This window comes from Lissotriton helveticus, chromosome 3_1, assembly GCF_964261635.1.
Source record: "Lissotriton helveticus chromosome 3_1, aLisHel1.1, whole genome shotgun sequence".
Lineage (NCBI taxonomy): Eukaryota > Metazoa > Chordata > Amphibia > Caudata > Salamandridae > Lissotriton > Lissotriton helveticus.
Window position 1 is genome coordinate 106,142,868 of NC_136061.1, and position 15,316 is coordinate 106,158,183.

Sequence of the window (15,316 nt, forward strand, 5' to 3'; positions counted from 1 at the left end):
GGTTCAAAAAGTCACACTTTGATGATGCCTAGCAGAAAAATGGTTACAAAACGTACTTTGAAAGTAACAGTAGACCCAAATACAGACCGTGGATTGTATTCAAACCACTTGCCTGCAAGCAAAAGTATCCATAGCCAGCATCGCTCCAACAGTGCTCTACAACAACAGAACCGCGTTGCAATAGAACCCCCCTAAACACATGCAATCCTGCTGCTAGGGCTAACCCTAACGAACCCTAACTTACAAAGTGCCAAAACTGGTGTTTCCTTATGGATTTTGTCCAACTAACTTCTAGCCGGTATTAGACCTTCCCAGGAATGCCCCAGGCAAGACCCGCCAACCCACCCGCAAAAAAACACCCGACACAACACCACCAAACAGCGAAAAAGCTAAATCTCATACTTACAATGTCTCTCGGCCTTCGGTCCAAACGCGGCGCTGTGCAGCTAGGTCGTCATCATCATCAATCATCATAACTCCTGTTTTCCACCACGGATTTCCTGAAAAGCAAATGCAATCAAGATTAGACTGTCGCAGCAGTGCTTCGACAGAGACCCCGGCCGCAACCCACCCACGAACAGCAGGAAGCCCCCCAAAATGCTACATTGAGCAAGATGTCTGAAGAAATGGCAAAAAAAAGGCTGTTCCTTATGGATTTTGTCCAAAACACTTGTATCCGGTATTAGACCTTCCCAGGAAAGCCCCAGGCAAGACCCGCCGGCGCCAACCCACCCGCAAAAAAACACGCGACACAACACCACCAAACAGCGAAAAAGCTAAATCTCATACTTACAATGTCTCTCGGCCTTCGGTCCAAACGCGGCGCTGTGCAGCTAGGTCGTCATCATCATCAATCATCATAACTCCTGTTTTCCACCACGGATTTCCTGAAAAGCAAATGCAATCAAGATTAGACTGTCGCAGCAGTGCTTCGACAGAGACCCCGGCCGCAACCCACCCACGAACAGCAGGAAGCCCCCCAAAATGCTACATTGAGCAAGATGTCTGAAGAAATGGCAAAAAAAAGGCTGTTCCTTATGGATTTTGTCCAAAACACTTGTATCCGGTATTAGACCTTCCCAGGAATGCCCCAGGCAAGACCCGCCGGCGCCAACCCACCCGCAAAAAAACACCCGACAACACCCCCAAACAGCGAAAAAGCTAAATCTCATACTTACAATATCTCTCGGCCTTCGGTCCAAAGTAACGCGCTGTGCAGCTAGGTCATCATCAATCATCATAACTCCTGTTTTCCACCACGGATTTCCTGAAAAGCAAATGCAATCAAGATTAGACTGTCGCAGCAGTGCTTCGACAGACACCAAAAATTACACACAAACCCCCGGAACCCCGCCAAAGAGCACCTCAAAGGCAAGCAAGTCAGCAAAAACGGCAAGAAATTTTCACCTCATATTTGGTCCAAAACACTTTTGTCCATTATTAGAGCTTCACAGCAATGGGCCCAAAACCGTCAACTCACCCGCAAAGAAGTACAACACCCCCACAAGTGCTGAGTCTTTCTTCATTGTGCGTAATCCAGCACTCTGCTTGGAGGGAAATCGCAGTCTGGAGGAGGAGGATAGAGGAGCATGTTCTTCAGAACTTGTGAACCTGAGGAATGTAGACTGCGGCACCTTCAAATCAATAAGCAAACAAGTGAAGACAGTACTGATGATGGTCTTCTTTTTGGGATTAGGTGATTAAAGTTTGAATTAAATTAACTGTGCAAAACAAAGAAAGAGAGACACAAAGCACACAGGAATAAAAGTGAATAAGGACGAAAAAGAAAGTTCTTGATTGATTGTCTCATTTTCAGGGCTCGGTGTCAGGGAATAAGAACAAGATTTCGTCATCATACTCTGCGAATTCAGGCTGGATGAGGTCAGTGGCACCGAACAGAGAAAAAATCCCCTCATCTACGTTGCTGTCCTCATCGTCTTCATGTGGCGTGCTTTCTCGCACTTTGTAATCTGGTGGTATGAGGTGCTGATTCATCTTGATCATTGTCAGCCGCTCCACATTTTTGGGCGATAGGCGGCTCCGTTTGGCAGTTACAATGCCACCAGCAGCACTGAAAACACGTTCAGAAGACACACTTGCGAGTGGGCAAGACAAATAGTTTATAGCCAGGTTGTAGAGCTGTGGCCACAATTGTTTTTTGCCATGCCAATACTGCAATGGCTCCTCATTAAGAAAGACCACTGTTGAGTCATTCAGATAGTCCTGCACCATCGACTCAAGGTCATCAACTGTTCCTCCACTTTGCTTACTTTTTGCTGTGCCTGTGACATTTTTTAGAGAACCATACCCCATCAAACTTAGCCAATCCTCCTCCCCAGCCACTGTTAGTGTTGTCATTGTGTGTGGTGCAGATGATCCAGTTGCCGGTGTCTTTAACGGCTGAGAGGTCACTTGTGCCCCAGCCACAGGTGCAGAAGTGGATTCTTGTGACTGCGGATGGCCTGCTGATGCTGATGCTGATGTACTGGCTTCTCCTTCAATAACCTGCCGTTCTTTTTCAAACCTCTTGGCTGACCAGGCTAACCAATGTTTGTACTTTTGAACATCTGCATCAGCGAAAGGAAAGAATGCGTTGTCTGCCAGCGCCTTTTTGTAGCGTGGATCCAGAATAGTAGCACAAATGTAATGCTGATCTGAGTTGATGTTTTTAAGACGTTCATCACCACGTAGGCGATGTAATAATTTCTCAGACAAAATGAAATGGTTTTTTTTTTTTTCATCTTTTTCAAACTCAGAAGAAACCGCCATCAGTTGGTGCTCCAGTATGCACAACAATGGGATAGCTTTTCCCAAATTACAGTCCTCCTGGCTGACTGCACGCGTGAAGAACTCAAAAGGACGAAGCATGTCTGTCAGGCTTTTAACTATGGCCCATTGCGCCTTACTCATCCGCAGGTCCTCCTTCTGAGATGTAGCCTCTGTCAAGAAATAGTGATCGAGTACCGTATACTGCTCATGCAGACGCTCAAGCATGTAGAAGGTTGAGTTCCAACGTGTTGCCACCTCCTGGATGAGTGCTTTCACTGGCATTCCACGTTGAAGTAGCAGTCTCCGCAGATGCTTCCGGGCCTTAAAAGAATGGCTGAAATGGTTGCACATTTTGCGGCAGGTGGCCATTACCTCGAACGCTGGACTCTCTTTATCACTCAAGAATTTTTGAACTACCAGGTTGATACAGTGCGCCAAACACGGCACTCTAACATGGTGACCCTGTGACATGGCCTTAACTACATTGGCGCCATTATCCGTGGAAACATAACCAATCTTGCGTTTTAGGGGGGATAGCATTGACAACACCTTTTTGTCAAACTCTTCCAAAAGGTTTTCTGCTGTGTGACTTTTCTCCAAGGCAAACATGGCTAGTGTTGCATGTTTCCGAGCAGCTTTGAAAACTTGGTCCGGGTCAACACCTGCGTTTAGCTTTGCTATAACACCTGAAAAAGAGACCCAGTGTGCAGTGATGCACATGTAATCATCGCCTGGGCCACTGGTCCACATGTCTGTTGTCAGATGTATTGTGTGAACAGCACTCTTCTGCAAAGCTGCCCCAATCGCCTGCAGCACATCTTCATGTAGTGCTGGAACCGCAACTCTGGCAAAATAGAACCGGCTCGGAACCTTCCATTTAGGGCAGAGCGTTGCAACTAATTCAAGAAAACCTACCGCTTCTACAAAAGAAAAAGGTAGAAGGTCCACAGCTAGCATTTTAGCCAGCTTAGTGTTATACAGACGCGTCAGTGGGTGGTTGCGTTCATATGGCACATCTGAAGTAAGCATTGTTCTAATGTTGCCCTGGACCAAGCATTTACGGGCTGATAATGACTTCGTTGACCCAATTTTGCTCGCTGGTGAACTTTTGTGCGTTGGTGTCTCACTCGCTCCAACACTCTTAGTGTGCCTCACATTGGGTGTGCTGCTGACAGGGGTACTGGGTGTAAGGGAAGTGTTTGACACGTCTTCTTCCTGCTCGTCATCATCAGATGAAACATCAACGTTTCCTTGAATTTGGCCTTTCTTGATCGCATCTAGGTGCGCAAACCATTTGACAGTGTGCTGTCTCCTAAGATGACCTCTCTGGCCTCCGGTACCATAGTTGGTACCTGGCTTACCACGACTAACTGCTTGCTTACAAATGGTACAAATGGCAAACTTTGGATTTTTTGGACAAACAGTAAAGAAGTCCCAAACGGGGGACTTGAAGTGTCTGTGGGACATGGAGGAGGCGGCGATACTGGTGGTGGTGGTCATGAAGCTAATGCCAGATGAAGTGGAGGATCTGGATTGCCCAACTTTTGTACGTTTTGCACTTTCACCGCCACTAATTAAGGTCGAGGTTGACGGAGGTCTCTTCTTGCCAGAAAGAAATATGGAAGCGGGACGAGTTGGTGTACTACTTAACTCCAATGATTGTGGTGTTTCCACTGCCTCCTCATCGACAACATCATCATCATCATCACGCTCAGCAGCTCTTCGGGCTAGGGTCAAAATGTCTGTTTGCTGCATGCCCGCTGGGGCTGCAGTGACCTTTATGATGACTGGGTCGTCGTTGGCAGAGTCTTCATCAGCAGCAGTATCCGCCACTTCTTGTTGAGCCTCATCACACTCCATAAGTCTGAGACTTTGGACGAGCTTCCTTTTACGCTTAAGTACCTTTGTTGGATCATGGTGTGCCTCACTCTCAGACGGCTGTGGTGCTGGTTCCCAAGTTTGATCCGTATCATCAGAAGGAGGTGTGCTTGAAGAGGATGTAGACACCACCCTTGATCTCTTCCTTGCTAGGGTTGTGGAAGACAATGAAGGATCATCAGGAGGAGTGGCTTCCTCAAATGATACCTCGCCTTGATTGTCGATTTCCTGATGTGCCCCTACTTCGGGAGGAACAACTATTGTGGGCACTTGTTGTGACCCTCCATGCACCTCTGCATGCGCATCTCCTTGCGCTGCCTCTCCTTCCACATGTACTTGGGCTTGTACTTGCACATGTGATTGTTGTTGCCGCTGTGGTTGTTCAACACTCGTCAGATGAGCTACAACAACCTGTGTTGATTGAGGGACATTGCTGCTGCTTTCTTGCGATGAGCCAACATCACTGGTCGATGGTGATTGAAGAAGTATACTGGCTGCCTCTGCAGCACTCAAGGGCTTGGACTTAAGTTGGCGTGGTGGTGGTGGTGGCACTGAGCCCAATGGAGCGGGGGTGCTGCTGCCAGCTTGGTCCCCAGCAGATCCCGCTGCAGCTGCTGCAGGCATACTTTTTTTTTTACTCACAAAAAAAGGGGCGGGCGGCACACCAGTGTCCTTGGTAACTTGCTTCTTCTGCTCCTTACTGGCACCTTTCTTGCTAGAGGAGCTACGGGTTACTTTTTTTGGGGCCATCTTCTTCAGAGCAGGTCAGCAGGCAGCAGTTGCACGAGTTGCAGAGGGTTCTGTGTCCAGACGTGACGTCGCGTGACGTTATGCTGCACACACCGCTGCAGGACTTCTTCCTGGCACTGGTGGTTCTATTGAGTCTTCTTGTGCACCTAAAAGCAATGGAAGACAGAGGAACATCAGTTCAGTTATACACCCCAAAAAATCGACAAAACACAGAAAAATGAGCACAATCCCATGCCATCCATGATGTTTACATTGAAGACACCCCACAGAAAGACTAGGGACATGCAAGTATGCAACACTCACTACCCCTGGGCATAAGGGATGAAAAGTAGGCAAAATAAGTGCAGGCCTCAGACACTGCCTCTCCTCAAAATGGCCCCCTTACACCCCAAGCACATGTTGCTGCCTGTACCAGCCAGCACTCAAGATGGCCACCACCACCACCCACATGGCCAGTCCACATCAACAGTACACCCCCAAAAAACAGAAAAACAGCCAGAAATCACCACAATCCAATGCCATCCATGATGTTTACATCAAAAAGAGTGAGACAACACCACAGGCACACTCAGTCCATGCACCACCACCACCCCTGGGCAAGCAAAAGGCCACACCAGCAGCCCCCCAAAAACGACAAAAAACAATAAAATAAGCACAATCCCAGCCCATCCATGGCCTCAATTATGTTTAAATTCAAGAAGACACCCCACAGAAAGACTAGGCCCATGCAACACTCACCACCCCTGGGCAAAGGGCCACACCAGCAGGCCCAAAAAAACGACAAAAAACAATAAAATCTGCACAATCCCAGCCCATCCATGGCCTCAATGGTGTTTAAATTCAAGAAGACACCCCTCAGAAACACTAGGCCCATGCAACACTCACTACCCCTGGGCATAAGGGATGAAAAGTAGGCAAAATAAGTGCAGGCCTCAGACACTGCCTCTCCTCAAAATGGCCCCCTTACACCCCAAGCACATGTTGCTGCCTGTACCAGCCAGCACTCAAGATGGCCACCACCACCACCCACATGGCCAGTCCACATCAACAGTACACCCCCAAAAAACAGAAAAACAGCCAGAAATCACCACAATCCAATGCCATCCATGATGTTTACATCAAAAAGAGTGAGACAACACCACAGGCACACTCAGTCCATGCACCACCACCACCCCTGGGCAAGCAAAAGGCCACACCAGCAGCCCCCCAAAAACGACAAAAAACAATAAAATAAGCACAATCCCAGCCCATCCATGGCCTCAATTATGTTTAAATTCAAGAAGACACCCCACAGAAAGACTAGGCCCATGCAACACTCACCACCCCTGGGCAAAGGGCCACACCAGCAGGCCCAAAAAAACGACAAAAAACAATAAAATCTGCACAATCCCAGCCCATCCATGGCCTCAATGGTGTTTAAATTCAAGAAGACACCCCACAGAAAGACTAGGCCCATGCAACACTCACCACCCCTGGGCAAAGGGCCACACCAGCAGGCCCAAAAAAACGACAAAAAACAATAAAATCTGCACAATCCCAGCCCATCCATGGCCTCAATGGTGTTTAAATTCAAGAAGACACCCCTCAGAAACACTAGGCACATGCAACACTCACTACCCCTGGGCATAAGGGATGAAAAGTAGGCAAAATAAGTGCAGGCCTCAGACACTGCCTCTCCTCAAAATGGCCCCCTTACACCCCAAGCACATGTTGCCTGTACCAGCCAGCACTCAAGATGGCCACCACCACCACCCACATGGCCAGTCCACATCAACAGTACACCCCCAAAAAACAGAAAAACAGCCAGAAATCACCACAATCCAATGCCATCCATGATGTTTACATCAAAGAGAGTGAGACAACACCACAGGCACACTCAGTCCATGCACCACCACCACCCCTGGGCAAGCAAAAGGCCACACCAGCAGCCCCCCAAAAACGACAAAAAACAATAAAATAAGCACAATCCCAGCCCATCCATGGCCTCAATTATGTTTAAATTCAAGAAGACACCCCACAGAAACACTAGGCCCATGCAACACTCACTACCCCTGGGCATAAGGGATGAAAAGTAGGCAAAATAAGTGCAGGCCTCAGACACTGCCTCTCCTCAAAATGGCCCCCTTACACCCCAAGCACATGTTGCCTGTACCAGCCAGCACTCAAGATGGCCACCACCACCACCCACATGGCCAGTCCACATCAACAGTACACCCCCAAAAAACAGAAAAACAGCCAGAAATCACCACAATCCAATGCCATCCATGATGTTTACATCAAAGAGAGTGAGACAACACCACAGGCACACTCAGTCCATGCACCACCACCACCCCTGGGCAAGCAAAAGGCCACACCAGCAGCCCCCCAAAAACGACAAAAAACAATAAAATAAGCACAATCCCAGCCCATCCATGGCCTCAATTATGTTTAAATTCAAGAAGACACCCCACAGAAACACTAGGCCCATGCAACACTCACTACCCCTGGGCATAAGGGATGAAAAGTAGGCAAAATAAGTGCAGGCCTCAGACACTGCCTCTCCTCAAAATGGCCCCCTTACACCCCAAGCACATGTTGCCTGTACCAGCCAGCACTCAAGATGGCCACCACCACCACCCACATGGCCAGACCACATCAACAGTACACCCCCAAAAAACAGAAAAACAGCCAGAAATCACCACAATCCAATGCCATCCATGATGTTTACATCAAAGAGAGTGAGACAACACCACAGGCACACTCAGTCCATGCACCACCACCACCCCTGGGCAAGCAAAAGGCCACACCAGCAGCCCCCCAAAAACGACAAAAAACAATAAAATAAGCACAATCCCAGCCCATCCATGGCCTCAATTATGTTTAAATTCAAGAAGACACCCCACAGAAAGACTAGGCCCATGCAACACTCACCACCCCTGGGCAAAGGGCCACACCAGCAGGCCCAAAAAAACGACAAAAAACAATAAAATCTGCACAATCCCAGCCCATCCATGGCCTCAATGGTGTTTAAATTCAACAAAACAGTTGTATCATGCACCCATAACCAACCCTGGTCCTACTGGATACTGTGGCTACCCACAATATAATTTATTTAATTTTCTGAAAAAGTTCCAAAATTGTACTTGCAGCAACTGTAATGCCCCAAACAAACTTACTTGTGAAAGTTGATTTCTAATCCAAAAGTGATCCAAAGACAGTCAAAAAGGCCTCAAATCCAAATATCCAGCAGCACCCACAAAAAGTAATCCTTCCAGCTCCAGATCCAAATGAAAGTGACCAGGAGATGGACAAAGCACTGGGAGGAGCCTGCTGGACAGGAACAGGAAGTTGGAGACTGTGGGGCACTTCCTTCCTCCCCCCCCCCCCCAAAATGGACTCCTTGCAAAAAAAAAGGCCATGCAAATGTCAACCTGAGGAGTGATTCTGATAAAAATCATAATTTTCTGAAGGTTTATCCTGTTTGCTGGTGATTTTCTTGTGCGAAATTGCAAAATCTCTATTTCGCAAGTGCGAGATTGTTCCTTTCCGCCGCAACTACATGTTCGCAATTGCGAACTCTCGCGAGGTGTGCTGTGCAAGGTGGCAAGCCGCGAGTACGTATTCGCGGGCGACAAACTCCCGCGGGAACACGCAGCAAGATCTAAAATGGCGCGTCACTCGCAAAGAAAAACAACTCGGCAAACGCTAAAATGACGGAAAGTGAACGCCGTGCACCACGCCGCGCGCCGCAACCAAGCAAAAAATCCGCCGCGAGCGGATTCACGGATTTTCGACAAATTCGCGAGCGTTCGCGGATTGCGGATTTGCCGAAAATCCGAAAAATCCGCGAGCGGAGCGGATTTTACGCCCATGCTTAGACACAACCAGACCATAAAAAGGCAAGAACAACTAGCAAAACGGGTGCAGCTCACAACGTTAGACAGAACTCAGATCTCTACCAGTTCATCCACATACTTCATGTTTCATATGTTAACTATTTTACTGCCTTTCTGATCATCAATACAACAGATTTCCTCATTAGAATACGTTTTGTGACTTGAAGAAGACTGGATCTGACAACGTTATGGACGTAAATCAGAAGACCCCGATTCCCAGTTTTGCCCTAAAATGAATGAATGAATGAAGGGAGTGTTATACCGCGCAACTGGGCCCAAGGGCATCAAGGCGGAATAAATGTGGTATTTACCACACAACATAAATATCATTAACCTGGAGTGTTGTATTTACTACCTGTGGTAGATGTCCCCGTATTTGACTGTTTAACTTGCAAATGAGGCATAGCATTGCAGATTCGGTATTTAACACGAAGAAATGCATGTGTATGCCCTATTTACAGGCCTTCTTCCCAGCCATATCAAGGCAGGTTTGAGGAGTTGATAATTCTCACACAACTTGTAATTTCGATCTCTGTGCAAATATCTGTTTAAACAGGGATTTAAATGTTACCCTACGCTTGTGATCAGGGCCCATGCAGTAAGATGAGGTGGTAAATATTGCACCTGATAAATAATGATCTTGTGGTATTGATGTTTAGCAGGTGCAATAATTAGCACCAAGTCTGAGTTTTTGGGGAATAAAATGTGTTTTTTTAACGCATTAAAATCCACATGCAGATGGTACACTGTGTTTGCTTGCATACGATGTTTCCTTGAAGGGGTTAGCCGGTGGGAGGTGGGCCGCCTAGTTATACTGGTGGCAACTACCAGTACTCGCCATCTGAACTATGGGGCAGGTCCTTTGTTGGGGTTAGGGGAAGGAGTGATAAAGAAAAGCGGATACTGGATTTTCCTGTCAAGCAGATGTCCTTGTTTCTCTTGTACTGATCCACGTTTAGCAATATTTATCTATCGCCGCCCGACCTCTGGGATGTGGGCTAAATGGCTGTGTGATGCTTAATTTAAGATGTCTGAAGGATATTCGTGGATAGCGGAACAGTTGGAACAAATGAGTGTATGTTTTCTGAATCTGCAATAAAAACAAAGTTTAAAAAAAAAAAATTAAAATCCACATGTTACGATAAGTGCATTTTTCACCTATTAAAATCCATCAAGTTTTACCTGCCAAAATATAATGATGGTTGAGGTATGTAACACACCAGGTACTCACCGGTTGCTTTAAATACCACCCAACTCAGAATTGCTACCCAAAGCTCACATCTGCTATTCTTAGCTCGTTTGTGTGACCCCTAGCACACCCCCTGCTTTCCAGGGTCATGAAGCCAGTGGCATGGAGCTGTAGGAGCCCACTTTTCTCATAGTTGCTTCGACTTCAAGTCCTTCCCTTTGAGTCTTAGCTGTAAAGAAGAGACTATGGCCCAGATGTAACAAAGGGTTTTGCCCATTCTGTGTCTATAGGAAAGTGTGTTCATGCATATGGCCCTATATGCTTGACTCTGCTTGTGCCTTTATGACTCCCACACCAAAAAGGTCTGGTTTTCTGAGCTCAGAAATGTCCCCATGAATAAGTCGGTACTTACTCAATGACAGGCTGATGAAAAACCAAATCTCCAAAAACATATATCCCTAGCCTCCTGAAGGTAATACTCGCTGCACCATGAGGAAAGAATGAGTTCAAAGGTGGACTTTGTTGCCTTAGGGCAGAGAGAGAAAAATTAGCTCAAAACAAGCTTCTTCCCCTTTCCCCAGGCGCTGCACACTAAAAGAAAAGAAGCATTGGCAAAGCCACTAGAGTTGGCGAATATGACTCGTTATTTCGCATAACATTACTTTGCAGCTTTTTACTTCAATGTTTTTACTTAGCAAATACTGTTACTACGGAAGTTTTTCGTTTGCATACCTTTACATTGCAAGTGTTAATGTATGCAAACTAAAAACTTGCCTAGTAATAAAAACAGATATTTACCCCACTTATTTTTCCTAACCCCTTTTTTGAATGTATTAAAAACAGCAACACTACGCTAAACACTAAATACAAATACACTACCCTACACATCACAAACTAAAAACACTACCAAAACCCTCAAACAATACACTACTTAAACACCACTGCACTAGTCTAAACCCTAAATCACTACCCACTGGGCGACACTGCCCCTACCCCCATTCCTGTCCCTACTCCCAAACACTACCCTGCACCAACCCCTTATACTACCCTAAACCCTAAAACACGACCCTACACCACACATAAACCACATCACTACCCTAAACTCTAAAACACTACCCCCATCACGACCCTGTCTCATGGTCCCTACACTGAAACACTACCCTGCACGACCTCTTGACACTACCGTAAACCCTAAAGCACTACCTTACACTACACTAACACCACAACACTACCCTAAACCAAAAACACTACCCCCATCACAACCCAGCCCCTACCCCCAAGCCTGTCCCTACACTTAAACACTACCCTGCACGACCCAGACACTACCCTAATCCCTAAAACACTACCCTACAATACACTAACACCACAACACTACCCTAAACTCTAAACACTACCCTACACTAACACCACAACACTACCCTAAACCCTTAAACACTACCCCTATCACGACCCTGCCCCTACCCCAAAGACGGTCCCTACACTGAAACACTACCCTTAACGACTCCCCGACACTACCCTAAACCCTACAACTCTACCCTACACTACACTAACACCACAACACTACCCTAAACCCTAAAACATAACCCCCAGCACAACACTGCCCCTACCCCCATTCCTGTCCCTACTCCCAAACACTACCAGACACTACCCTAAACCCAAATACACTACTCTATACTACACAAACACAACTACACTACCCTTAAATCCAAAAAACTACCCCCTGCACGACCCTCCGCCTACCCTAAACCCTTAAATGCTACACAGTCTCTCTTACCTCTCTCTGCTCGGTTCCTGTCTTCTCCGGCTTCCTGCGTCGTCTGTGTTGCACGTTGCTGTGATGAAACGGAAGCGCATCCGTTTCCACACAACGATGTGGATAGCCTTTACTTCACAAGCACCACAACGCATGCTGCGATGTATCAACTCGCGTAGTAAAGGCTACTCGTAGCTTCGCATGCGTTGTAACGCTTGCGAAGTAATGGTGCGCGGTGTAACAGCCGCATACTAATGGATGTTTACCGTGCTGGTCTTTGCTTACCTGATATTATTTATATTTTTGCAACCAAATGCAATTAGTAATAAAAATAGTAAAAATAAAAATTTTGTGATCGAATGATAGAAAACACAAGATGATGGACGGAGTGCTGAAACTGTTCAACCACTCACCTCCAGTCAAGAGATCTGAGTTTAATCCACTGTTCTTTTGCTCACTATGCCACCCCAGTTTGGACCCAGCCATATGCAAATCAGTTTTGAACCTGATCTCTTTACTGGGGTTGAAAGTTTGATTTGTTTCACATTCTGTCCATCATATGTGTGCCTTTTGTTATCTGAAGATGGCACGCACGCACGTTTACAAAAAAGTAAAAAATGATCCCTGCAAAAATAAATGAAAAGAAAACAGAAATGAAAGCAGAAATAAAACAGAGATTCCCCCGCCAACCTTGGCAATAATGGAACTATTTTTTTGGGTGGTTGTCCACATGTACACAAGCAAAATGTTGTCACTCACAGTACAAGAGTGCCTTCAACTGAAGTGGGCTGGATCATTTCTCCATGTTTCCATGGGGCTGGTATTAAAATCTGACTAACACTTGAACAGACCAATGGATGAAAAGTACTGAATGAAATCAACCTGAAAGTATGATTATGTATGTATTTTAATTTCTTTTGTGTTTGGAAAGAGGCTGGTGAAACAGCTAAGTCTGTTTCTATGTCAGATCAAAATACCAGTTCTAAATGTCCACCTTTCTTTTCCTCTTCTTCACAGGCATTTTGTTTAAAAATATTAATTTATAGAATTAACAACAACTTCTGAATTCAAGTGTATATATATGGTTGTGAATTAAACAATCTGGATACCTCATGTGGGTTCGCACTCTTCAAGAGACCAATGTAAAGACTTACCTTCACAATATTTCGGTAGTCAGAACTCTGACTGTGATACTCTTGTGCACAATATTTTCGTGCTGGAAATTCTAGTATGCAACCAATCATTGTTTGTGAATGAGCATGAGAATAGTAGTGTGGTCCCAAACTGAAATAGATACTAAAAATAAACACTTTGGAAAGACTAATAACACCCAGCTTAAAATGTGTGAATGAGTATGGTAAATCGTTAAAATTGGATTAGTGAATAAGAGGTAAGGTACAAATGTAGGCCTGTGTGAAATCTTAATTACACCGGTGTAATTTTGATAATTTTGTGTAACAAAATGTAGGCAAAATAACAGAGATTATGCCATTACGCCATGTTGTGTAACTTTGTGGATACATTTTTATGTGAGAAACTATTCAGGAAATATTTTAGCAGAAGTGGCTTTTCCTTTAACATGCATTGTTTTTTTTTTATTCAAGTCATTTTTATTGAGAAAAGAACAAATATAAAGAAATACATCCAAGAACTATCTAAAATAAAGGAAAAGAACACAGGAAAAGAAATCAAAGGAAAGAAAAAAAAAGAAATGGGTCCTAAAATAATACATATGAGTTAGTCATTGCATACATATCAGAAGCTCAAGTGCCTGTTGATTAGATTCAATACTCACATACAATCCACATGATGAGAAATCAGCAGTGAACAGGTAGATTTTTTGTCCAATTGTACTAATTAGGTAATTCTTGAGTCCAAAACTGCAAATCCAAACTTGAGCAGCAGTTTTTAAATATGATTAACCGCAAATCAACACAAAATTATATTGTGGCGTCGAATTTATACCTGAATGGGCCATTTGGGTAATTGTTCGTGTGAGATGCATTTGGCAAAATTATCCATAATTACATGGTTTTGTGTGGTCATTTTACATAATTACATTACAGAAAATTGCCCAAGTTCCGTACACCTCTATTCAAGAGGGATAAAGCTAACGTGGTGATGGAGAATACCTTATAAGTATTATGAAATGCATATGAAGACTGTGGTAGCTTTGTGTGCTTTGCAGTACTAGAATGAGTTCAGTTGTTAATGAGCATCATTTAGGGACCAACTTGATCATATGGCTCCAAACCATCACTGGTAAAATTGATTAAATGGTTACCAACCAAGAAGAAAAATAAGCGATAATGTTTTCCAAACTCTACAAATGGATTACAGAACTTTGTCTGTTCTAAGACACCTCCATGTTATTCATGCAAGGTTTTATTTTCTAACAGGAATTTCCCTTGGCCATCATGAGAGAGCTGGATTGTTACTGTGGCTATCGAACAATGAACTTTACGATGAATCACCCGGAAGACGAGTTGCACTGCTATGGCCTGGTGGTGAATGGCAGTGCTAATGCTAACACCCCAAGAGATGAAACCTACTGCACTGTGTACCAGACTCCGGTTCAAGGTTAGTGTTTCTTCCAAATGTGTTAGACCATGTGTTTGGCCTTCAGGAAGAGGCTGGTGGTTAAGGCATGTGATATTGCAGGAGGTGTTGGATTCCCCTATGGCCTTGTTAATTGTTTTAACTCCAGAGGCACTATGAACTGCAAAGCTGTACCTGTGTGTGTTGTATACGAGGAGAAGGTTATTTTGTAATTTTGGATACGTTCTTATGTCAGAATACAGTTGTAAAAAGAACATGTCATCATAATCAAAGAATACCATAAAAGACTATAAAAGCACAAAGTAAAAAACAGATTACAAACAGATCACATACAATAAAATCGAAAAGATAAAATACTAAGTTGCACTTAATCATTGCCTTTTCATGGCGTCATTACTGATTCACTATGCATACTTTTTCCTTAAAATCCTCGCCTGAGTAACAAAGTTCAATACTGCGTAACAGATTGTTGGAGTCTCATAGCATTGTAAAAAGAGTAAACCTTCTTCCTGTGTTTTAAAACAGTACCCTACTACAATTGGG

At 44.9% G+C, this 15,316-nt stretch overlaps 1 protein-coding gene across 1 annotated transcript in view; it reads left to right on the top strand.

Annotated features, from left to right (window-relative positions):
- Positions 1–15,316, top strand: part of WSCD1 (WSC domain containing 1) — a 296,810-nt gene that overhangs the window by 262,953 nt on the left and 18,541 nt on the right. The window contains exon 6 of the mRNA XM_078683536.1: positions 14,614–14,794. Within this exon, the coding sequence (XP_078539662.1) occupies positions 14,614–14,794 (181 nt within the window). The remainder of the gene's footprint in view (positions 1–14,613; positions 14,795–15,316) is intronic.